The 25,888-nt window shown below is 31.5% G+C and overlaps 2 protein-coding genes across 8 annotated transcripts; one reads left to right on the forward strand and one right to left on the reverse strand.

Annotated features, from left to right (window-relative positions):
* Window positions 1-21: 21 nt before the first annotated feature.
* Window positions 22-12,000, forward strand: LOC126745563 (uncharacterized). 3 transcript variants are annotated; one of them, XM_050453452.1, is made up of 7 exons: window positions 22-216; window positions 535-641; window positions 7,417-7,556; window positions 7,614-7,870; window positions 10,587-10,793; window positions 10,845-11,109; window positions 11,713-12,000. In XM_050453452.1, exons 1-7 carry the CDS (start codon window positions 72-74, stop codon window positions 11,948-11,950), a joined length of 1,359 nt encoding a protein of 452 aa, XP_050309409.1. In that variant the 5' UTR covers window positions 22-71; the 3' UTR covers window positions 11,951-12,000. The 3 variants fall into 3 exon arrangements, with proteins under 3 accessions (XP_050309409.1, XP_050309410.1, XP_050309408.1); XM_050453451.1 differs by having other exon boundaries at window positions 24-216; window positions 535-768; window positions 7,424-7,556; XM_050453453.1 differs by lacking the exon at window positions 535-641 and having other exon boundaries at window positions 7,424-7,556.
* On the reverse strand, window positions 11,939-24,224 carry LOC126745566 (mitochondrial glutamate carrier 1-like). Of its 5 annotated transcripts, XM_050453457.1 has the most exons (8): window positions 24,083-24,224; window positions 23,921-23,986; window positions 23,402-23,646; window positions 14,056-14,208; window positions 13,867-14,003; window positions 13,039-13,227; window positions 12,206-12,365; window positions 11,939-12,151 (listed from the first exon to the last, which is right to left on the reverse strand). In XM_050453457.1, exons 4-8 carry the CDS (start codon window positions 14,118-14,120, stop codon window positions 11,989-11,991), a joined length of 714 nt encoding a protein of 237 aa, XP_050309414.1. In that variant the 5' UTR covers window positions 14,121-14,208; window positions 23,402-23,646; window positions 23,921-23,986; window positions 24,083-24,224; the 3' UTR covers window positions 11,939-11,988. The 5 variants fall into 5 exon arrangements, with proteins under 5 accessions (XP_050309414.1, XP_050309413.1, XP_050309412.1 ...); XM_050453456.1 differs by lacking the exons at window positions 23,402-23,646; window positions 23,921-23,986; window positions 24,083-24,224 and adding exons at window positions 14,777-14,915; window positions 14,970-15,055; XM_050453455.1 differs by lacking the exons at window positions 23,402-23,646; window positions 23,921-23,986; window positions 24,083-24,224 and adding exons at window positions 14,773-14,915; window positions 14,970-15,055.
* Window positions 24,225-25,888: the final 1,664 nt, after the last annotated feature.

Genomic DNA, 25,888 nt, shown 5'->3' on the forward strand with positions numbered 1-25,888 from the left:
CCTTATAACTGCAAAAAAATCCTTAGGTATCGACTTCCTCACATTCCGCGGCAGTTTCAATTAAAGTAACGATGCAAGCCGAAGAAACAACGCCCCTTTTAAAGGCCAACACGATTTCCACTAACGGTCTATCTGTGTTTTTTGCGGTCATTTGTGTAGTAGATGTGTTCGGAGTTTTTCCCGTTGTTGCTCTGCCGAAACCTATTATTGATTGCGGTAAGTTAGTAGCTCTCTTTTTTTTAACTGAGTGTAGCCGTTGTGGCGTTTTTACTGTTCGCTTAGGCGTAAATTAAAGCACACGATACACGAAAATAGTCAACACTGATTTATGACACATGTACACACTAAACGCAATGACTTAAGACTAGTTGAAACGTTTATATTTATTTTCTCCGATTTAAAAGTCGCGCCAATAAACTTTAACTGGCTTTCCGCGTGTTCCCCGAGATGTCGCTAAGTACCGAGCGCGAGTTTAAACAGATCTTTGACTGAAATTGTTTATTAGGCGTTATTTCATTAATATTATTCTTATAGGTTTCTATGGTATCTTAGTTATACTCATCGTATGTTCCGTCCAAGTCTACACGGCCGTACTGCTAGGAAAATGCTGGAATTTAGCGGAAGAAATCAATCCAACGATTGTAAGAAAAAACCGATATCCTTATTCAGCTTTGGCTGAATTAACTTTTGGAAAATATTGGTCCTATTGCGTGACCTTTTTAGTTGATTTAACCGTGTTTGGTGGAGGTATACCTAACTTGATTCTCGGTAGGTGAAAAACGACTTTTGCTTTTTGGGGCGAAATGCTCATATCTCTGAAACTAAGAGAGTTAAAGACTTGAAAATTGAAACACACATTTTTCTAAAAAATTCATTGGACACCTATTTCAGTGTTTTTTCAGAAAGTTAATTGAATTTAAGAAATTAGCCTTGGAAATTGAAAAAAATTATTATTTTCTTTTTAAAGGTTTTTAGGGGCAAAATGCTCATATCTCTGAAACTAAGAGAGTTAAAGACTTGAAAATTAAAACACACATTCTTCTAAAAAGTTCATTGGACATCTATTTCAGTGTTTTTCCAAAAAGGTATTTAACATTAAGAAATTAGCCTTGGAAGTTGAAAAAAATAATTATTTTCTTTTTAAAGGTTTTTAGGGGCAAAATGCTCATATCTCTGAAACTAAGAGAGCTAAAGACTTGAAAATTGAAACACACATTCTTCTAAAAAATTCATTGGACACCTATTTCAGTGTTTTTCCAGAAAGTTATTTGAAATTAAGAAATTAGCCTTGGAAGTTAGAAAAAAATTTTCTTTTTAAAGGTTTTTTTAGGGGCAAAATGCTCACTCATATCTCTGAAACTAAGAGAGTTAAAGACGTGAAAATTGAAACACACATTCTTCTTAAAAAATCATTGGACACCTATTTTAGTGTTTTTCCAGAAAGTTATTTGAAATTAAGAAATCAGCCTTAGAAGTTCGGAAAAATAATTATTTTCTTTTTAAAGGTTTTTTTAGGTGCAAAATGCTCATATCTCTAAAACTAAAAGAGTTAAAGACTTGAAAATTAAAACACACATTCTTTTAAAAAAATCATTGGACACCTATTTCAGTGTTTTTCCAAAAAGGTATTTAACATTAAGAAATTAGCCTTGGAAGTTGAAAAAAATAATTATTTTCTTTTTAAAGGTTTTTAGGGGCAAAATGCTCATATCTCTGAAACTAAGAGAGCTAAAGACTTGAAAATTGAAACACACATTCTTCTAAAAAATTTATTGAACACCTATTTCAGTGTTTTTTCAGAAAGTTATTTGAAATTAAGAAATTAGCCTTGGAAGTTGAAAAAAATAATTATTTTCTTTTTAAAGGTTTTTTTAGGTGCAAAATGCTCATATCTCTAAAACTAAAAGAGTTAAAGACTTGAAAATTAAAACACACATTCTTTTAAAAAAATCATTGGACACCTATTTCAGTGTTTTTCCAAAAAGGTATTTAACATTAAGAAATTAGCCTTGGAAGTTGAAAAAAATAATTATTTTCTTTTTAAAGGTTTTTAGGGGCAAAATGCTCATATCTCTGAAACTAAGAGAGCTAAAGACTTGAAAATTGAAACACACATTCTTCTAAAAAATTTATTGAACACCTATTTCAGTGTTTTTTCAGAAAGTTATTTGAAATTAAGAAATTAGCCTTGGAAGTTGAAAAAAATAATTATTTTCTTTTTAAAGGATTTTTTAGGGGCAAAATGCTCATATTTCTGAAACTAAAAGAGCTAAAGACTTGAAAATTGAAACACACATTCTTCTAAAAGATTCATTGGACACCTATTTCAGTGTTTTTCCAGAAAGTTATTTGAAATTAAGAAATTAGCCTTGGAAGTTGAAAAAAACAATTATTTTCTTTTTAAAGGTTTTTTAGGGGCAAAATGCTCATATCTCTGAAACTAAAAGAGCTATAGACTTGAAAATTGAAACACATTCTTCTAAAAAAATCATTGGACGCCTATTTTAGTTTTTTTCCAGAAAGTTATTTGAAATTAAGAAATTAGCCTTGGAAGTTGGAAAAAAAATTATTTTCTTTTTAAAGTTTTTTTAGGGGAAAAATGCTCATATCTCTGAAACTAAAAGAGTTAAAGACGTCAAAATTGAAACACGCATTCTTCTAAAAAATTCATTGGACACCTATTTGAGTGTTTTTCCAGAAAGTTATTTGAAATTAAGAAATTAGCCTTGGAAGTTGAAAAAAATTATTATTTTCTTTTTAAAGGATTTTTTAGGAGCAAAATGCCCATATCTCTGAAACTAAAAGAGCTAAAGACTTGAAAATTGAAACACACATTCTTCTAAAAAGTTCATTGGACACCTATTTCAGTGTTTTTCCAAAAAGGTATTTACCATTAAGAAATTAGCCTTGGAAGTTGGAAAAATAATTATTTTCTTTTAAAAGGTTTTTTTAGGGGCAAAATGCTCATATCTCTGAAACTAAAAGAGTTAATAAAGACTTAAAAATTGAAACACACATTCTTCTAAAAAGTTCATTGAACACCTATTTCAGTGTTTTTCCAGAAAGTTATTTAAAATTAAGAAATTAGCCTTGGAAGTTGAAAAAAATAATTATTTTCTTTTTAAAGGTTTTTTTAGGGGCAAAATGCTCATATCTCTAAAACTAAGAGAGTTAAAGACTTGAAAATTGAAACACACATTCTTCTAAAAAAATCATTGAACACCTATTTCAGTGTTTTTCCAAAAAGTTATTTGAAATTAAAATATTAGCCTTGGAAGTTGAAAAAAATAATTATTTTCTTTTTAAAGGATTTTTAGGGGCAAAATGCACATATCTCTAAAACTAAGAGAGCTAAAGACTTGAAAATTGAAATACACATTTTTCTAAAAAAATCATTGAACACCTATTTCAGTGTTTTTCCGAAAAGTTATTTGAAATTAAGAAATTAGCCTTGGAAGTTGGGAAAAAATAATTATTTTCTTTTTAAAGGTTTTTAGGGGCAAAATGCACATATCTCTGAAACTAAAAGAGTTAAAGACTTGAAAATTTAAGAAATTTGCCTTGGAAGTTGAAAAAAATAATTATTTTCTTTTTAAAGTTTTTTTTTAGGGGCAAAATGCTCATATCTCTGAACCTAAGAGAGTTAAAGACGTCAAAATTGAAACACACATTCTTCTAAAAAATTCATTGGACACCTATTTCAGTGTTTTTCCAGAAAGTTATTTGAAATTAAGAAATTAGCCTTGGAAGTTGAAAAAAATAATTATTTTCTTTTTAAAGGGTTTTTTAGGGGCAAAATGCTCATATCTCTGAAACTAAGAGAGCCAAAGACGTCAAAATTAAAACACACATTCTTCTTAAAAAATCATTGGACACCTATTTCAGTGTTTTTCCAGAAAGTTATTTGAAATTAAAAAATTAGCCTTGGAAGTTGAAAAAAATAATTATTTTCTTTTTAAAGTTTTTTTTAGGGGCAAAATGCTCATATCTCTGAAACCAAGAGAGCTAAAGACTTGAAAATTGAAACACACATTCTTCTAAAAAAATCATTGAACACCTATTTCAGTGTTTTTCCAGAAAGTTATTTGAAATTAAGAAATTAGCCTTTGAAGTTGAAAAAAATAATTATTTTCTTTTTAAAGGTTTTTTTAGGGGCAAAATGCTCATATCTCTGAAGCTAAAAGAGTTAAAGACGTGAAAATTGAAACACACATTCTTCTAAAAAATTCATTGGACACCTATTTCAGTGTTTTTCCAAAAAGTTATTTGAAATTAAGAAATTAGCCTTGGAAGTTGGAAAAAATAATTATTTTCTTTTTAAAGGTTTTTAGGGGCAAAATGCACATATCTCTGAAACTAAAAGAGTTAAAGACGTGAAAATTGAAACACACATTCTTCTAAAAAGTTCATTGGACACCTATTTCAGTGTTTTTTCAGAAAGTTATTTGAATTTAAGAAATTAGCCTTGGAAGTTGGGAAAAATTATTATTTTCTTCTTAAAGGGTTTTTTAGGGGCAAAATGCTCATATCTCTGAAACTAAAAGAGCTAAAGACTTGAAAATTGAAAGACACATTCTTCTAAAAAAATCATTAGACAGCTATTTCAGTGTTTTTCCAGAAAGTTATTTGAAATTAATAAATTAGCATTGGAAGTTGAAAAAAATATTTATTTTCTTTTTAAAGGTTTTTTTAGGTGCAAAATGCTCATATCTCTGAAACTAAGAGAGCTAAAGACTTGAAAATTGAAACACACATTCTTTTAAAAAATTCATTGGACGCCTATTTTAGTGTTTTTCCAAAAAGTTATTGAAAATTAAGAAATTAGCCTTGGAAGTTCGAAAAAAATATATTTTTTTTTAAAGGTTTGTTTAGGAGCAAAATGCTCATATCTCTGAAACTAAAAGAGCTATAGACTTGAAAATTGAAACACACATTCTTCTAAAAAATTCATTGGACACCTATTTCAGTGTTTTTTCAGAAAGTTATTTGAAATTAAGAAATTAGCCTTGAAGTTGAAAAAAATAATTATTTTCTTTTTAAAGGTTTTTTTAGGGGCAAAATGCACATATCTCTGAAACTAAGAGAGTTAAAGACTTGCAAATTGAAACACACATTCTTCTAAAAAATTCATTGGACACCTATTTCAGTGTTTTTCCAGAAAGTTATTTGAAATTAATAAATTAGCATTGGAAGTTGAAAAAAATAATTATTTTCTTTTTAAAGGTTTTTTTAGGGGCAAAAGGCTCATATCTCTAAAACTAAGAGAGTTAAAGACTTGAAAATTGAAACACACATTCTTCTAAAAAAATCATTGAACACCTATTTCAGTGTTTTTCCAGAAAGTTATTTGAAATTAAGAAATTAGCCTTAGAAGTTGAAAAAAATAATTATTTTGTTTTTAAAGGTTTTTTTAGGGGTAAAATGCTCATATCTCTGAAACTAAGAGAGTTAAAGACTTGAAAATTGAAACACACATTCTTCTAAAAAAATCATTGGATACCTATTTCAGAGTTTTTCCAGAAAGTTATTTGAAATTAGGAAATTAGCCCTGGAAGTTGGAAAAAATAATTATTTTGTTTTTAAAGGTTTTTTTAGGGGTAAAATGCTCATATCTCTGAAACTAAGAGAGTTAAAGACTTGAAAATTGAAACACACATTCTTCTAAAAAAATCATTGGATACCTATTTCAGAGTTTTTCCAGAAAGTTATTTGAAATTAAGAAATTAGCCCTGGAAGTTGGAAAAAATAATTATTTTCTTTTTAAATGTTTTGTTAGGGGCAAAATGCTCATATCTCTGAAATTAAAAGAGTTAAAGACTTGAAAATTAAAACACACATTCTCCTAAAAAAATCATTGGACACCTATTTCAGTGTTTTTCCAGAAAGTTATTTGAAATAAAGAAATCAGCCCTGGAAGTTGGAAAAAATAATTATTTTCTTTTTAAAGGTTTTTTTAGGGGCAAAATGCTCATATTTCTGAAACTAAGAGAGTTAAAGACGTGAAAATTGAAACACTTATTCTTCTAAAAAATTCAATGAACACCTATTTTAATATTTTTGCAGAAAGTTATTTGAAATTAAGAAAATAGCCTTGGAAGTTGAAAAAAATAATTATTTTCTTTTTAAAGGTTTTTTTAGGAGCAAAATGCTCATATCTCTGAAACTAAAAGAGTTAAAGACTTGAAAATTGAAACACACATTCTTCTAAAAAGTTCATTGGACACCTATTTCAGTGTTTTTCCAAAAAGGTATTTACCATTAAGAAATTAGCCTTGGAAGTTGGAAAAATAATTATTTTCTTTTAAAAGGTTTTTTTAGGGGCAAAATGCTCATATCTCTGAAACTAAAAGAGTTAAAGACTTAAAAATTGAAACACACATTCTTCTAAAAAGTTCATTGAACACCTATTTCAGTGTTTTTCCAGAAAGTTATTTGAAATTAAGAAATCAGCCTTGGAAGTTGAAAAAAATAATTATTTTCTTTTTAAAGATTTTTTTAGGGGCAAAAGGCTCATATCTCTAAAACTAAGAGAGTTAAAGACTTGAAAATTGAAACACACATTCTTCTAAAAAATTCATTGGACACCTATTTCAGTGTTTTTCCAGAAAGTTATTTGAAATTAAGAAATTAGCCTTGGAAGTTGAAAAAAATAATTATTTTCTTTTTAAAGGTTTTTTTAGGGGCAAAATGCTCATATTTCTGAAACTAAAAGAGCTAAAGACTTGAAAATTGAAACACACATTCTTCTAAAAGATTCATTGGACACCTATTTCAGTGTTTTTCCAGAAAGTTATTTGAAATTAAGAAATTAGCCTTGGAAGTTAAAAAAAAATATTTATTTTCTTTTTAAAGGTTTTTTTAGGGGCAAAATGCTCATATCTCTGAAACCAAGAGAGTTAAAGACGTGAAAATTGAAACACACATTCTTCTAAACAAATCATTGAACACCTATTTCAGTGTTTTTCTAGAAACTTATTTGAAATTAAGAAATTAGCCTTGGAATTTAAAAAAATATTATTTTCTTTTTAAAGGTTTTTTTAGGAGCAAAATGCTCATATCTCTGAAACTAAAAGAGTTAAAGACTTGAAAATTGAAACACACATTCTTCTAAAAAGTTCATTGGACACCTATTTCAGTGTTTTTCCAAAAAGGTATTTACCATTAAGAAATTAGCCTTGGAAGTTGGAAAAATAATTATTTTCTTTTAAAAGGTTTTTTTAGGGGCAAAATGCTCATATCTCTGAAACTAAAAGAGTTAAAGACTTAAAAATTGAAACACACATTCTTCTAAAAAAATCATTGGACACCTATTTCAGTATTTTTCCAGAAAGTTATTTCAAATTAAGAAATTAGCCTTGGAAATTGGAAAAAATAATTAATTTCTTTATGCTTTACCGTTCTTAATATTTAATAAAGTTTTTAGCTGCTCAGAATTTGGAACTTTTGGGACTCAGAATAAGCAACGATAGCTTTGACGTATCATTTTGTTATTGGATTATCATTTTGGGGACGATATTATGTCCAGTACTATGGCTTGGAAGCCCAAAGGATATGAAGTATTAAATGCCTATATACATATATTACCAAATTGGGGTTATATTTGGCTTTTTTAGAGTTCTTTGCACCATATCGGTAATATTAGTTACATCAGTATACGTACTAACATGTGGATGCTTAATTTTCACGTCACCGGATGAAATGCCTCAACCTGAAACAAGCCGTAATTCTAGCACAGAACTTTGGAAACTATTAATGTCGGCTTATGGAATAGTTGCTTTTCAGTTCGATATTCATCCCACTATATTGACTATTCAAATGGATATGGTTAACAAAACAAAGCTGTCTTACGCTATTATTGGGGGATTTGGTGGTAAGTCAAATCATTTAAGGATATTTCTGAAAAAATATTGTTGGGGCACAAAATATTCCTTGTTTATTTAAATTGCACCTTGGATGTGCCTGGAGCATATCGTAAAATGATCTATGAATAATTTTTACCCATGGGTAATTTGTCTTTGAATATTCCATTTGTTGCACCTAAATGCATTCTAGATATATCCAGTATTTCTGAAATGGTTAGAATGTTTAGAGAGATTTATTTTTCATTTGAAAAATATCACTTGTTTCAAAAATATTCAAATTATTGAAAAAACAAAAGAATATTCAAGGAACTCCACACCCTTCAGTCTGACCATTAGACCATTTTACTGGTAGCTTGGCAAACCCATGATAAATTACTTTATAATAATTAAAGTGACCAAATCTAAAAGATATTTATGAAATTTTATCATAAATTGCAAAAAGCAAAAGATTATTCAAAGGATGTAACTTTCCAAAATAACCCAAGAGAACTAAATGAGTTTATTGACATCTATACGTAAGAGCAGCTTTCCATATGCCTTTAAATAAATTCAAATCCTTCATTAGAACTTTATCTGTACTAGTCTAAGGCTCAACTGCCTGGAATAATAAAATTCTTTTGGTGTGTATAAACTTGTAGGAAAATCTGGAAATAAAATTCACTGGAATTTTATTACTTAACTGCCTGTAATAAGAAATAGGATCAATCTGAAACAAATTGGAAAATCCTTGTTTTGATAAGAGAGAAAAATTGGCAAAAAATACCTACGTTACAATATCATATTTCATGGCCCATATATGTACCAGGAATATTTAAATTATTTAGAAAAACTAATTTCTGAATATGTACAAAATTTCTAATTCCCGGAATATAATAAAAATTCGTTTTAAAATCCCAGGGGAAAATTTTGAACGAAATTATACTGGCTTTAGTTTGTCAATTTTAGATTTCGCATTAAGAGAAAAATTGGCGTCCAACGTGTAGGTCTTAAGTCAAAAGTGGTTACTAATAACCACTTTTGGCTGGTTTTTGGTTATGGTACAACGGTTTCTAAAATGGCTTTAAATCGCTCCGTACACTTATAACCAGAAGAAACTTGACATTACTTTGAGTATCTGGAATAAAATTAATAATTGTGCTTTATTCCAGGCAGTATAATAATGATTCTCCTAATTCCTGGAATATATTCAAAAATAATTTTAAGAGCCCAAGAGAGTAAGAACACTAATAAAGTGTCTAAAATTCCGAGCAGACGGAAATTGGAAATTTTATGTTATATCCTGTTTCTCAATTTTAGATTACGAAATGAGAGAAAAATTGGCGCCCAACGAGTGTGTTGTAAAATCATAGAAAATATATAATCATATGAAAGAATATATTACTCAGTTGGATTTAATCGGAAAATCTTATCAAACATATGGAAATGTGTGCTCAGAAGGTATGAATATTATACACTTGAAACCCTCCTCAAGACAACTGGTCTGCACTTTGACATTTCTGGATTTTTTTTCCATTAAGCATAAACAAAAAACGCCTTGGAGAGAAAATATTTCTCCTTTTAACGGGAGAAAAAATCTCTTTCTATGAAACTTTAAATAATCGAAATCGGTTAAGTAGCAAGGCAGTTATAGGCATTTATGTCTCCTGGACATCTTCGGCATATTTGACATTCTTATACAAAACTATTTCTAACTTTGGTATTTCTAGACCGATTGAGCTCAATCAAAAAATATCTGAAAGAGAAAATATTTGTCTTTTTAAAAGTAGAAGAATCCTCCTTCCATAAAACCATAAATAATCACAATTGGTTGGGAAACAAATAAGTTATAATCGTTTTTATTTCCTGGGTACCTTCGTCTTGCATAGTTGAGATTATTATACAAAACTATTTGTAACTTTGGCATTTCTGGACCGATTCAGCTCAAGATGACAATGCCAAGGATTTTCATTTTCTGAACTCTTATCTGCAACGGAGAAACTGACTGAATCAGATGAACAGAACAAGAATCTTAAAATAGAAGCACAAATCTTAAGTGACATTCGAATAAACAGAAATAAACATTAAGGGAAACCCTTATCTCTAGCTATCAAACAATTACCGTAATATAAGCACCAAGAGGCACAGCATGACCTTAAAGTTCCTGTCTCAGTGTTTTATGACTCACACGGTCAAAAGCCTTAGACAAGTCACGGAACACCACTACTCAGACTTCTTTCTCCCCTACTGGTAGCATGGCAAATCTATAATAAATTACTTTATAACAATTAAAGTGACCAAATCTAAATGATATTCATGGAATTTTGCCATAAATTGCAAAAAGCAAAAGAATATTCAAAGGATGTAACTTTCCAAAATAACCAACGAGAATTAAATAAGTTTATTGGCATCTATGCGTAAAGAAGATGATAATGCCAAGGATTTCGATTTTCTGAACTTTTATCTGCAACACAGAAACTGACTGAATCAGATGAACAGAGCCAGAAGCATCTCAATGTGGAAGCACAGATCTGAAACGAGATTCGAATAAAGAGAAATAAAAATCAAGAGCAACCCTTATCTCTAACTATCAAACAATTACCGTAATATAAGCACCAAAGTTCCTGTTGCTGTTGCAGTGTTTTGTCACTCACACGGTCAAAAGCCTTAGACAAGTCACAGAACACCACTACTGTCCCTTCTCCTCTACTGTTACATTGTAAAACTCGTGACATTATTTCTTTTTAGTGTCTTTATTTATGTTCGGAACAACATCGATAATAACCGCTGTAAAATATGGCTCGACTATCAAACCAAGTATACTCGAGACACTTCCCACTTCAATTTCGTTGCATTTCGCTGCAACTTTGGTGGCAGTTCAGCTGTGCCTTACCTCGGCAGTTAGTAACAGCGCTTTGTATCAACATATGGAGGACTGTTTGAACATATCTAGAGGTAACACGAAAAATTGCTTATCACTTAATTATGTACCTACATTCATTTTAGAGTTTAACCATAAAAGATGTATACTCAGAACAATCCTGACAATATTGGCGATAGTGATAGCAGAATCAGTGCCAAGATTCGACCTGGTGATGTCACTTATTGGGGGAACTTTAATAGGACCATTAGTTTTTGTTTTACCACCTCTTTTCTACCTGAAAGTTAAACGGATGCATAGGGAGTATATGGAACAGATGGAGAAGGAGAGCTTTAGTAATATTGTCTTGAATAAACCGAGGTCGAGCAGTCACAGGACAGAATATGATAGGTACAATTTGAATTAAATGCACCCACTAACCGCAATAGCATAATTCCTTATTCCAAAAGTACACATCAGATGGCGTCCTAATGGGATGCTGTGGTACCTATGTACAGTGTGGCCCAAATTGGGTGTACATGTATCTTGGAAACTATAAGAGATAGAAAATTGGGTTAATGGAGAAAGTTGTAGGGCATTTAGTTCCCAATTTAGTGCCGCTTTTAGAACGATTTTATTTTTGCCGATTTTAAAATATTTGGAAAAAATCAAAAAGTTGCATTTTTAAAAAGGCCTTATGAACATTATTGGGACAACTTTTTAAGGACAACGCATACCTGAATTCAGTTCTGGTTTATTTTTGACGTTTCGGTTCTGAGATTTCATCCTCTTTTTCTTATAGCAGCCATTTTGTTTTTTTTTGCTAAATAAAAAAAATTTTTTTTCTTTAAAATTTTTTACCAATTTTCTATCTTTTATAGTTTCCAAGATACCCATACATGTACACCCAATTTGGGCCAGAACTTGTGCATTATGGCTATTTAGGACTACAGTGTTCCACTCTTTGCTCCCTCAATTATTAATATCAATTTCTATTTCTTTGTTAATTTTTAGAGACTTAGCAAAGTACTACGAGGCCAAATTCAAAGAAGAATTCCACAATGAAAACTCACTAAGTCAATGGGTGTGCAACAAAGAGGTGGAAATCGCCATATGCTTAGTCATAATTATCTCAAGCATTGCCGCGACTTGTTGTACCACTTACCTGAACATCAGCACTGCCGCTTTGTCTTATACGAATTGGTCCAAACCATGCATTTATAACGTTTCCAATGCCCTATTATATTTGTAAAATTATTTATTTCACATTTATAAATACACTTAAATACATTATTTCTTAATTATTTTCGTATCCTTTTCAATTCCGAGGAGCCATTCGGCAACTCCGAGATAATATAGGCTCTGAATGACCGCGTAACTTGGTGCGATCACTAGGATTCTACAAGCGCCTCCCTTGTAAAAAGCCCTGGGACCTTCAGTTTTTAATATATCCCTAAATTAATACGCAAACAGTGACATATAATAAGAAACATAAATATATACTTACAAAAACGCATCAAAAATGGAAGAATAAACTTTATCCCCTGCGGCTCCTTTATGAATGGTCTGGATACGAGTTTTCATGATGTCAGCTGGAGTGACAAACCAGGCAGTGAAAGAAGCTGCGGCCAATCCGCAACCGAAGGACCAATAGAATTTTGCGTCACCTGAAGAAAATATTGATGAATATTCTTCACTATACATTACTCTAAAGGAAAATTTGGCAAAAACCCGAATCGACTGGCATTATATAACATTTGGCAAAACTATTGTTGTATTTAGTTTATTGTTTAAATTATTTATTTATTTATCGTAATCCGATTTTATTTTTTTACACGAAAACGGTGCGTCACAGTGCAAAAATTCAAGGGCTCTTTTTGGTAAAAAATTAATAGAATGTTTCTCAAAAAAATTATTACAGTGGCGTGCCCTTTTTTTTCTAAAAAATTTAACACACATCTGCTGCAAGTCCATCCCTGGAGAAGTGAAATCACCTGCAATTTCTTAAAAAGTGTTTTTAATATATTGATTAAAATCCGATTTTTTGTGTAAAATTTTAACACTTTCGACCATAGGTGTCCTATCTCAAACTACTTCCCTATAGTTCCTGTATATACTCTACTATTTTTGACTAGTTGAACGGGAATACCCTCGATATTTGATTTTTAATGCTGATTATCATAAATTTATTTTTTTTTTGTTATTTATGTATATCCCCAATTTATTGCTTCTATTATTAAAGCAATAAGTTATCTGCATGTTTGAGATTGACGTTCCATTTACTTCTACTTTCATTTTTTGAACTTCAAAAGTTTCAAATAATAATGATAATCTGGGTACCTGAACCGTCGGTCTTGCGAGGTCCCAATGATTGCAGCTTTTCGACCAATGGAAAATATATCGCACAAAAAGGCACGTCCCGGCACATAGCGGGAATCGTCCCTTTGTAAAGTCCAAACAATCCTTTGGATCGGATTAAATCCGCTGCTATTTTCAGAGCTGACATTTTGTGAAGGGGGGCTTGTCCAGCTACAAATAAACTTGCATTTTTCTAACTCATCAGTTGAAAAGAAAAATGTAATGTCCGTAAGTCTTAGCTAATCTAACGATCAATTTGGATTGGACTGTAGTGAATGAGCTTGCAAGACCTTTATTGGCCGACCGGTATAGTTATTTTCTTATGCCTCATCGTCTCTGTTTCAACCGCTTTATATTTTTTTATTTAGTAAAAATCAATGCTTATACACGGGTTAATTGAAACTGAATAATTTTTTTGTTTAAATAAAAATACGTACCTAGATGCATTGAAGCAGTTAGGTAATTAAATGAAAATCAACTCAACTGTGTATTTTGTTTTTAAAAGCAAATTTCGATATAAATCTAGGCGCTCCTGATTGATACACGCATTATTATACTTTTCAAATCCATAATATTCGTTTGATTCCCGCATTTAAATGAAAAATCAATTAATTTCTTTACGTTTAACAGCACGCAGGATCGGCATTTTGATTCCAAATTAAAAGACCCGAAATATACTTTTTTAATTAAAAACTACATTTAAACTCTATATAGAGTTTTGTTTCAGTTTAAAAGGCACAAATAGATGGCAAAAATAATTTTGTATCTGGATACAATAGCAGGACTGTAAATTTTATACTTATGCCTTACTTGATTGAGTTCCCATACGTGCTACACGTCCGGCATCTTGAAGCTGAATCTTAAGAAGCTCCATGGGCACCGTAACAACCAATTGAACTACACCAGTAAGTGCTCCTGCCAGTCCTTGTCTAGCAGGAGTCAGGATGCTAAAAGAAAAATTATATTTACATAAGTACGTTTAAAATATGTTAGACCTACTTGGTTTGTTTGTCTTTTAAGTGGTACCGAAAATAGTCGTTTGCTGAGAACCTGACCGCTTTCATTGGCGTAATCAGCACGATTACTACGCCTGCTCCTTGATAAAGGCCTCTCACTCCTTCTGCGGTGTAGATTTTCTTGATTGCATCCGATCTGTGAATGGATGTTTAGATTATTGATCAAATTTTGAGCACGTATTGATCAAAATGATGAGCACGTATTTATCAATCAGAACTTCAAGAAGCCATCAGGTTCGTGCTGTCCACAGATATTGATAGAGTAAATCACCTTTTCGAGAGGTTGATTCTATACCTTATGGAGAGAATAATCACGAATATCCAGAGCGTTCAGTCCTTTGGGATCAAGAAACACCTTCCTTCCTTTTTTTGTCACGTCCTCCAAATATAAGTAAAGAATATTGCTGTTGGCTTGAAATTACGAACATATTTAGATAATCTACTCGTAAAGTAATTGGTGTGATTTCAATGGAATGGAAATTGCCAACTGGATTTAGAAATCCCATTAGTCATTACTCATATATACACGCCGGGCAAATTCATTCCTTCAGTGCCGAAACACCCATGTATATACAGACTATTACTTAATGTCATCATTTAAGTCGTAATGTTCCTATAAACCTGGGTATACATCGCTTAATTTTTGAGATACAGGATGTACGTCTTTTTAGCACTATTAATAATTAAAATAAAATCTTACATACTACTATACATCTTCTTGCCATCCGGCCCAACTTGTTGCTTTTGCAATCTAGTTTTGATCAAATCTATAGGAAACGTACCGATATCGAAGCGATACCGATCATCCCTGCTATACCCCCGTTCATGATTTTCGGGAGTAATCTGGAATCAGTTAAAGATTTACTTATATGTAAAGAAAGGGACCAAAGTGCTTACGTAAACTTGGTCTGATTTTCAGCCATAGTGCTTTGAGCACTTAATACATACAATTCGTCTGTCACAGTAGACATCAAAATAAAAGCAAAGGAGTATGTTCCAAGGAATCAATAAATACACGTATTTACCGAAAACTCAATTATAATAAATTATAAAAACCCTACTACGCTATAAGAATCTTAAATAATAATTATTATACAAAACGATTTCATTCGGGCATGTTTGGCGTGGTCCAAACGTAGTGAGCTCTAGGCGTCCTTGCATAACTAAAATTTTCCAGAGCATCCAGGGCATAGACCATGACTGCGACAAATCCGATTATCTAAAATAATGACGATACAAAATTAAATAATTAACAAATTACAGAAATAATATTGGAGGAGTATGGTAAACATCATTTAAACCTAAAGATTTAAATTGAAGCTCGTCCTGAATACTTTACTACTCATAGTCAATATACGCGTCGCTTTTTTGACGTCACTTGTTAGCTAAGCGAACTAACTTATGACGGTACGGCATTTTTCAGGTGATGTGAGCGTGGATCTGAATTTCAAGAGAATTTCTCACAAGCGAAATATGGCATGACGTCACTTGTTAGCTAACCAATAGGCTGGTGTCTGAACGCTTGGTGATCATAGGGTTTTTAGGGACAATTCACATGTTCAATTAAATAAATATTAATTTTTAACCTTGCAATGGATATGCAATAAAAAAAGGATTTATCTAAGGATTATTGATACACAGTGCCCTGATGTGCTAAGACAAGTTTCTGCAAGGCGAGAATCAAAAATGGACTTTTCCAAAATGGTTTTATATAGTGAAGAAAATAGATTATTAAATTAAATTATTCACATTTTGATTGTAATTGTAAAGATTTGGCAATGTAATTGGGGAAATACAACTAAAATATTTTGACAATTGTAGCATATCCAGTTAAAATTCCTTGTATATTATTAAAGTTTTACATTCTATATAAAATAATTTGATGTATCTCATGCTATTTTTCATTTCAACCTTGTTTAACGTGTAAACAGTAAAAAATTATTTTACGGCTATTCATTGCTTTAAAATTTGGATATTTCTCTCGAAAGTAAAGAACAATGTCACAGAAGAGATGATAACAGACTACGTTACCAAACATGCAGGTACTATCAAAGAGGAGGTCAGTGTCAAGCTATGTACACCTAAACAACAAAAAGGCAGCACTCTTCGATTCATGGTTGGCATGAAACCAGATTTAAAGGATGAAGTAAAAAATGGAGACTTTTGGCCAAAAGGGGTATGTTTTGAAAGTTTCAACTTCTCACGTGGGAGAAATTTTTTAGACAATCGACAGAGCAAGAACCACAACTCGGAGTAGCTACCAATGAAAGCGAAGAACATCACTCAGTATTCCACATAAATGTCAGGAGTATAAACAACAAGGTACTTGAACTAGAGGCACTGTTAGAAGAACTGAAACCTAGCATACTATGCATATCTGAGCATTGGCTTCAAAATGAAGATATCAAATCTCTATGTATAAATAACTACAACTTACAAGCATACAGCTTCAGAAGGATGTTTCGTGGTGGTGGAATGGCCATTTTCAGCAAGAATGACTTACCACTGGAGATAGAAAATGTGGAAACCAAAACACTACCATTAGAGAAGCATTTTGAATATTCAGTCACCGAATTTATTGTTAATCAAAAAACCTTTTATGTTGTCAGCTTATACAGATCACCTACTGGTGACCCTGATGTTTTTCTTCATAAAATTCAAGAACTATTGGATGAGTTATATACATGTAATAAGTCTTTTATATTCTGTGGTGACTATAATTTTAATTTTGGAGGTCCTGACTTGGTTGCAGACTCGTTGAGGCATGTGTTTCTGAGTTATGGTTTGGATGATCGTGTGCAGGGCATTACAAGACCGGGCATTCAAGGCGGTAGCCTGATCGATAATGTATTTAAAAATATATAGAAAAATCATTCAAACTGCAGTAACTATTCTGAAAACATATCAAATTTTGTCAACTTACTACAGAATGAATTATGAGAGGGAGGTCAGAATGCCAAGACAGTTGATTCAAAATACGATGCTTTTTCAAGTACTTTCCAATATTATTTTTATCAAGCATTTCCTCTGTGTTCTTCAAGAGTTAAAAATCATTCACAGCAATGGGTCAATTCTGACATAAAAGGGTTCAAAAATTATATTACCGATTTGTATATTTGGGCAAAACGAACTAAATCAGAAGTTGCTTATCAGTATTATAAAAGTGAAAGAAAGAATTACCGCAGGTTTTTATCTAATTATAAGAAGTCAATAAACAACAGCAGGATTAAAAACTCAAAAAATAAGAATAAAACAGCTTGGTCAATCATAAATTCTCAATCAAATAAAAGTAAAAAATCGCAACCAATCAAACTAAAATCAGAATCGGGTGACTTGGTTGTTGATCCGGAAAGGATTGCGGAGGCTTTCTCTCAGCATTTTAAATTAAACCCTGATCCCGGCAACAAGGTTCGTGGGCAGATAGTGGATGATGTGCTATGTCCGGACACTTTATACCTGTTTCCTATAAGTGAACAAAAAATCTTCAATATTATTATGCATTTACCCAATAAATATTCATCAGGACTGGACGAAGTACCTGTTTTCTTACTAAAAAAAGTGGCTAGCCTTATCAAAAAGCCATTAAATGTAATAATAAACTGTTGTTTTGAAACAGGCATATTCCCTGACCAACTTAAAAAGGCAAAAATACCAGTACTTAAAAAGGGTAGCCCTCAAGAAATAAAAAAACTACAGACCGGTATCACTACTTCCGTCGGTGTCGAAGATCTTTGACAGATCGATCTACAGTGGGCTTGTTGAGTTCTTAGAACAAAAAAGAGTTTTTTTTTTTAGGAAATCAAAATCTACAGAATTAGCAATCTTTAAAACAATAGAATTTATTGCAAATCACATTGATAAAAACGAACAGGCAGCTGGCCTGTATTTCGATCTTTCAAGGGCCTTTGACACTTCTGATCATGAAAATCCCCCGACATAGCACTGCGATTTTTCAAAGATCATTTTCTTTCTGTGCTTCAAAGCTAATAAATAAATATATTATTAGTCACTGTACTGATAAGTCTTTCCAATCCTTTAAAAACAACCTAAAAAAGATATTGATTGAAAGCCAACAATAAATATCGAGAAAAATAGCAATAATATAAAGTAATAACTTAGAATTAAACAGTCAACTGGATGATTTTATTTCAACTTTTTTTGGGATTGTTTTTTTTTTTTTTGAATTTTATTTCTATTGTTCTATTTAATTTTTTTAATAAGTATTTGTATTGTTAAATCGGTCATGCATATATATAGTATTATGATGTTAAGTAGTCGTTAAGCTGTAAAATTTGTATTTTTCTTTGTAAGTTATAGTTAATTTTTTTTTTGTCTTCTGTATATTTTAACATTTTCTATTAGTAACTACTTAATAATTATGTGTTTTTGTGATAGTAATAATATTATTGTAATATTTATGTGTACTCGGTTAAGTTAACAGCATGCTGCCCTTTGCCGAGTATAAAATAAAGGCCTTTTTATTTATTTATTTATTATTTATTTAAATTCTTTTCCTTACGTTAGAAAAATATGGCAATAGAGGTCAGGGTTTACAACTTTTAAAATCTTATTTAAATAACAGAGAGCAAATTGTTGGTGTCACAGATGGGGGGAAAACGACATACTCTCTTCCAGCAAAGCTAACACAGGGAGTACCCCAGGGTTCTATTTTGGGCCCTGTGTTATTCTTTTTGTATGTTAATAACTTAAATGTAAATATATTAGCTGATCTAGTTAGTCAGTTCGCTGATGACTCATCGGTGCTGGAAAGCGGTTCCACCCAGAACGTGATCTCAATAAAATGCTCTCAAGCAGCTAAACAAATGAAAAAATGGTATGAAGAAAAAAAACTTAAATTAAATACTGAAAAAACTGGCCTGCTTACATTTTCTAAATTCAAAAAAGACACATCACTCTATGTAAAACTTAATGGAAGGTCTATAGAGTGTTTGAGCAGTATTAAATTCTTGGGTATACACTTGGATGGATGTCTTAGTTACGGAAAACACATAAATTACTTAACATCAAAACTGAGCAGCCTCTGCGGTCTTATTCGTAGACTCAGGGATCAACTATCAATAGAAACCATTAAGATTTTTTACTTTTCAAACATTCAGTCAGTGCTGAATTATGGCGTCATGTTTCGGGGTAATGGAAGGGATGCCCAAAATATTTTTAAGGCGCAAAAACGAATAATTCGGTGCATATTTGGACTCGCTCACTGTTGCCAGGTCTGGTGAAATTTCACCAAATCTGGTGATTTTATGATGAACCTGGTGATTGGTGAAAAACTTTTTGTAAAATGGCAATTTCTGGTGATTTTAAAAATTTCATCAACTTTGAATATTTTCAACAATTTTTCAATTACCAGATCTCCAATAATGACTACATTCCCGAACTTATACCACATTTTGCGGCTTCGCGTATTGTGGGATCTGAGATTTACGCGCGATTTATATACCAGAAAATTTTTCGTACGCATGTTTTGGTTTCCGTCATATCATTTTTATCCTATTAAAATTACATATATATACTTCGACTGTGCATTTTAAAATTTGTAAAATAAAAGGAAAGTAATGAATATGATAGATAACAGATTTACTTATGTATGGCTTTTTATGTTTTTTTTTAGATTACCAATTTTATTAAAATATTTAATATCATAAAACGGTTTTTTAAACCTGTCGAAAAGCAAATAGATTCAAACATAATAAAGCCTGGCACTAGTTCCTCTGCCGGTTCCATCTACTTCCGCTTTGGACTCATCTGATTCTAATTTATCAGACACCAATGATGCAGAAGACACTCCACAGAAAAAAAAAATGCTATGCTTACAAATATAATTCAACTTGGAAGCAACATAATGATTTTAAGCATTGGATTCAAAAAAGTACTCTAGGTAACACTTATTTTAAATGCAAAGTTTGTAACAAGAATTTTATTGGCGCCATTGGGGCAGTAAAAAAACACAACGCCTCAAAAAACAAAAAAAACGTTCTTAGTTTAAAAAACCAGTCCGATTTGCATAAGAACTTGCGTTTCAAACTAATGAAAAAATTGTTAAATAAAATGAAATAAGAATAGCGGGCTTTATTACAGAACACAATATTCCTATTAATATAGCGGATCATTTGTCTGAGTTGGTCAAAAGTATATGTAATTCTGGAATGAACTCTTCCCAAGTATCAAGACTATCATGTAGCAGAACCAAGCGTACTGCAATAATTAATAATGTAATAGGTAAAGTAAGCTTTGAAACTTTAGTAGACACACTGAAAAAAGAAAAATTCTCGTTGCTTGTTGATGAATCTACTGATAATTCCGCGGTAAAAAATTTAGCAATGGTGGTACGCTTTAATAGTAAAGATTTGACAATTAAAGATGAATTTTTTGCCTTAATTCCCGTGGCCGATGCAAGTGCCCAAGGTACATATAATACTATTATATATTTATTTAATAATTACGAAATACCTTTAAAGTTACAAAATACATTCTTCTATTCAATAAAATTACTGATAACTCGAAAAATTGGAAATCTTCAACAAAAATAGTCGATTTATAAATTTAAAAGAAAATTCCAGGCAGCTAAAGTTTTTTTTTCTAATTCCAACTGCCTGGACAAAATAAAACATCACTAGAATATTAAAAAATCAAATATTGATAAAAAAAAACTAAATAAAAAATGTGTGTATCGTATTTATTTAAGTTATGCCAACTCTCTGGAAAATTATGTTTTTTTTAATAGTCTTGATATTTATTATAGTAGTATTAATAATTTTTAAATATTTCCTTCAGGTAGTTGAAAGATGTTTTTCTGATTCTAACTTCCTGGAAGAAATTAAAATTTAACTGTCTATAAAAAAATAAAAAATGGTGAAAAATAAAACACGGTGCTAATACCATGATGGGGCGAAAAAATTCTCTGAAAACTCATTTATCGAAAGACATTCCCCATTTATTCATTATGAAATGTATTTGCCATTCATTAGCACTATGGTCTATGTGCTTCTTATGCGTGTGAGAAGTTAACCAATTCCGTAGAAAAGTTTGTTAGAAATACTTACTCTTATTTTCAGCATAGTTTTAAGACAGAATTTAAAGAATTTCAAACCTTTCTAGACATAAAGCCCCATAAACTTTTACATCCAGCACAGACGAGATGATTGTCCTTAAATGCAGCAATATTGAGAGTACAATACTTTTCAGAAATATTCATCACATTGGAAAATAAGTATAATTTGTTTTGTTAAAAATTTTGTTTTTTCAAACAATTTAATTACTAAGTTGTACACAGACATTTGAGCATGCATTTTCTTTATTTAAATCTAGTAATACAGCTTTAAACATTAATTTTTAAAATTTTTGGTGATTTTTTTTAAATCTGGTGATTTTTTCATTTTTTTTCTGGTGAATTTTATTTTTTTGACCTGGCAACACTGGACTCGCTCCCAGCACATCATGTGAGGAGTATTTTGAATTAAGAAGCATCCTCAGTTATTTCCAACAAATCAGGATGGGTACTCACGAGACATGACGACCATAACAAGAAACAGAGAAGCTTTTGGAATACCTGCAAACGGGTCAGTTTTCTTTGAAAGAAGCCCAACTTATCGAGCAGTAAAGGCATACCACATGTTACCGGCGGGTCTGCGACAGATTCAGAGCCGTAATTTATTTAAACAGAGTCTTAAGCGATTTCTTATTGAAAAAAGGTTCTACTCTTTTAAATTCAATATGAATTACAGATTTTTAAGTTTTTGTGTTTATACGGGGTATTTGTTGATTTTAACGTATTACTTTATAATTTTATTTATTTTGAAAAAAAATTGTTTTAGATCTTTTTAACTTAGGTCATAAGATTTTAATTCGAGTCAAAATTTGTTGACGTTGCTTTGTCTTTTTATTAAGGATTTTGATGGCAATAAAGGAATTTATTTTTTTTTATTATTTTTTTTTAATAAATCAATACAATCTAAATCCAGTAAGAAAGACCTCCCTAAATACCAAAAAACAACCAGATAAGTGGTTGTAGTCCATTATTCTCGAAGCCGAACGTTTCGAACTAACTTATGACGTCACTGCAATCAAAAGAAATCGATTGTGGGAGGACTATTGATTATTTCTTGATCGTGCCGACGGATCTTACATATTTTCGTTTTTCTTAATGTAATAAGATGGGTTCAATTAATAGAGTAAAAAATAAAACATCAAAAATGCCAAATTTGAGAACGCTGACTTTGCACGACAATTTTGGGAAAACTAATTAACATTTATTAAAAATTCCAACGGTTTTTGCACAGTCTCATTACTTTACATCCAATGAAGCGCTTCGTAAAGTCGCACTTCTAAAAGTATTCAACTTCTGTTGTTTCAAAAAAGTGTTGTAATTCCTATACAGGTTCTTTGATCCTATATTAACCGCGTTTTTAAATAATTATCCTAATTTCAATTTTTATGGACTTATAAACAATAAAAACATATTTCAGAATTATTATTTGCTTTAAAATAAATCGACCACTAAATAGCGACTAACAACAACACCATCTATGTGGCTTCGGTGCATTATTCCCGAAGAACGTTTCGAACTAACTTATGACGTCACGAGTATCAAAAGAAATCGATTGTGGGAGAACTATGGGTTGTTCCTTAAAAATTCCAACGGTTCTTTTATATCCATGTAGTTGTTCTAAATGCAGTAATATTAGCCGGAAAATGGTACCAATTTCCGAGACTTTTCGGAGGTCAATTCTAAAATTCCAATTTGGGATTTTTGGCTTTGCATGATGATTATGCAAAAACGATGTAACCTTTCTTGGAAATTTCAACAGTTGTAGCATAGCCTCATTTTCTGAATCCAATAAGGCACTCCGTAAAGTTGTACCTCTAAAGGTTTCCAATTTCTTGCATTATCTAAGGTCAAAGACATCGTAAAAAAGGTCAAGTGTAATTGCTACAAAAGTTCTTGACACATATAATAACCGCGTTTTCAAATAACCAATAATAAAGCCAAACGTTTCGAACTAACTTATGACGTCACAGTAATCAAAAGAAATCGATTGTGGCAGAACTATGGGTGGTTTCGCAATAATTCCAACGGTTCTTCCATATTTTTGTCTTGGTTGGAAAATGGCACCATTTATAATTTCTAAAAAATTGCTGTATTTGGAGTAAAAAAAAATCATCAAAAATGCCAAATTTGCACGTTGCCTGTGGACTTCATAACCTTGCTTAAAAATTCCAACGGTTTTTGCATTGTACCTTACTACTATCGACAATTATTACTGATACTCTATATAATGAATATTTTACTTACCCCGGTAACAACATACCATTTAGTTAAAACCGTTATAACTAAGCACGAACTGACCAAAAGCAACAAGGACATGAGGGCACTGTTAAAGCATTCGACGTAAAACCATGGTATCTCTGAGTGAAACCGTGATGTTCCTCGGATATGAAAGGCGAGAAGTGCTATTGTACTAAACAATCCATATATTGACACTCCGATTAGAAACTGAATTTGAAAATTCATTTTTAGTATTGCTGAAATAATAATGAGGGTCACCTGAAGAACCTAAAAAAAATTGCTCGTAAAACATCAAATTTTTAGTCTAACGCATGATATAACTGCAATTTTTAATGACAAATTTTTTAAGACAGTGAACGTATGTCCGATCATGTCAAATGCCTTGGTGCAATCTACAAGCACCAAGACAGATGCACAGAAGTCACTGAAAAACATGCAGTCTAAATCTGATGATTAAGATGACTGCATATAGAGTAAGTATTTGATGATATTAAAAATGTATGTTTCTAAAAAATCTATTTAAGCTCTTTAAGGTACTTACGGCTTCTGTGCATTTTAATATTCCCGTATATGATTTAAGATAATTAACTCCATCTTTGTAGGTTACCTGCAAAGAAGTACATGTATTTGTGCAACCTGATAATGAAACTTTCGTTTAACATCACTCAAAGGCAATAAAAAACAAATGTTGCCGAAAACTTACGCTCATTTTAATAAATGTTCATTATTTCAACATCGATCGATGTACTGATAGAAAGTAATGAGTTTTTTTTTCTCAGCTTGTTAGTTACGTTATTTACGATTGCCACTAATCTTATCAGTTCGCGCAGATAACCGACCGGGTTCGGATTTAATATTGTATTTATTTTCGATAACTTAATGACAATTCATATGGTGGAAAGTTTAAAAAGTATAAGCCATCAAAAGGTGTTGGTGAATTAAGCATGATCTCAAAACTAAAAGAACCATCAATAAACCAACAATAAAAACCTTAACTACTTCGTCTTAACTACTCTGTCAAGCCAAGGAAAGATACATTAAAGAAAAGTGTACTGTAAAAAATACTGCAGGCAAGGTACGAATGTTCCTGATTTCTAAGGCAAATTTTTATTTATTCCAGGCACCTGAAGTAATTTTAAACCTTTAAAGTCCCTTCTAAAAGGTGCCTCTAAGACGTTGAAGAATTTTCGTATGTCATGTGGCTTAGTTACAATTTTTTCTATATATAATAGCTTGATACACATTGTAACGATATTGTCTTCGTTATTCTAGAATAACACATGCAAGCGTACCGCGCGACATCTCTTGAGACGAATGGACGGTATAATATAATAAGCTGCGTCGCCGCTAGGTGGACTCAATTTGAAATATTGGCGCGATATTTAAACCAGATATAAATAAATACTTCTAGTAGGCATAAGTTAATATAACGTGATTAGTAGTGTGAATACAGTTGACTGTTTTGAAAACGCTACAATATTTAACTGAAATCCACAAGAAATAACTGATTATAAATGCGTTTAATCTCAGAAACTCTAAAGCTTCACCGCTCCTTCCGGATATTATATACCTAAATATTCCTTTTACCTTTGCCACAAATATTCGCGAACTCCTAGAACCATAAGTAAAGTAAAGCAATCCCAAATAAAATAGCGAAACGGCACTTTGTAACCGTATATAATTTGTATTCGCTTTTAGCGAGTAGTGCTAATGCAAGACTGGTTTCTTTGCTAACGGCTCTTTAGACGGGAAATACAATTTATCAAGTAATAAAGTTTTTAAATTAAATTAAGGGTAACTTTGTTAACCTCACAAATGGTTATTGATGTACAGGTCCGGTCAAGGAAGGGCATGCTTTCAAGGATATATAACGCTGCTTATGTGTTTGCACCCAAGAAAGAATTATGACAAATAGAACAAATACATTTTTGTGCGTAATTTAATCAAATTTGAAGCGACGAAAAGCTACTTAAATAATTCAGCAACCCACCGACATAAATTAAATAATTATGTAAGAAGCCTAATCAAGCGGTTCAAAACAGAATTGGAACAAACAAATAAAATAATTAAATGAAAAAGAAGTGAAGCCGCGGGGATACATTACAGTTCATCAGTATCTTTTGAACGAATGGTCTTTTGGGGTCTGTAAGACGCCCTATTCATTTTTCCGTCCGAGAAAAGGGCGGTAATGAGGAAGGAAACTCCAGGAGAATACGGAAAAACTCCATTAGAGTTCGAATAAAGTCACGATTCTTGAAAAACTTTAACGTAGTCGCTCTCTGAGGGATAACAGTTTTTTTTTCTTTAAAGCAACAAAGTTTGTTGTCTACTTGCCAATTATTTATTTAGAGTAATACTTATGCATATGTCACAAAGTCAGCAATAAATCAAGTAAATAATATGTATATGAATAGTCTGTAAGTTTTTAAATCAAAATAACTGTTAAGTTAAATAATAATTGACTAAGAGTAAAATTATTAACTTGGGAATTGCCTCTCTAGAGGTGCCC

Source organism: Anthonomus grandis, chromosome 16, assembly GCF_022605725.1.
Source record: "Anthonomus grandis grandis chromosome 16, icAntGran1.3, whole genome shotgun sequence".
Classification (NCBI taxonomy): Eukaryota; Metazoa; Arthropoda; class Insecta; order Coleoptera; family Curculionidae; genus Anthonomus; species Anthonomus grandis.

What these genes read in the sequence shown, in the direction of transcription:
- LOC126745566 (XM_050453455.1), bottom strand. An exon ending in TTAAAAGACAAACAAACCAA is followed by an intron (nt 14,004 to 14,055) that starts GTAGGTCTAACA and finishes TTTTTCTTTTAG; the next exon opens with CATCCTGACTCCTGCTAGAC. An exon ending in TCGCAAGACCGACGGTTCAG is followed by an intron (nt 12,366 to 13,038) that starts GTACCCAGATTA and finishes TATTTTCTTCAG; the next exon opens with GTGACGCAAAATTCTATTGG.
- LOC126745563 (XM_050453451.1), top strand. Translation starts at nt 72, where the DNA reads ATGCAAGCCGAAGAAACAACGCCCCTTTTAAAGGCCAACACGATTTCC. An exon ending in GAAACCTATTATTGATTGCG is followed by an intron (nt 217 to 534) that starts GTAAGTTAGTAG and finishes TTATTCTTATAG; the next exon opens with GTTTCTATGGTATCTTAGTT. An exon ending in TATTATTGGGGGATTTGGTG is followed by an intron (nt 7,871 to 10,586) that starts GTAAGTCAAATC and finishes ATTTCTTTTTAG; the next exon opens with TGTCTTTATTTATGTTCGGA.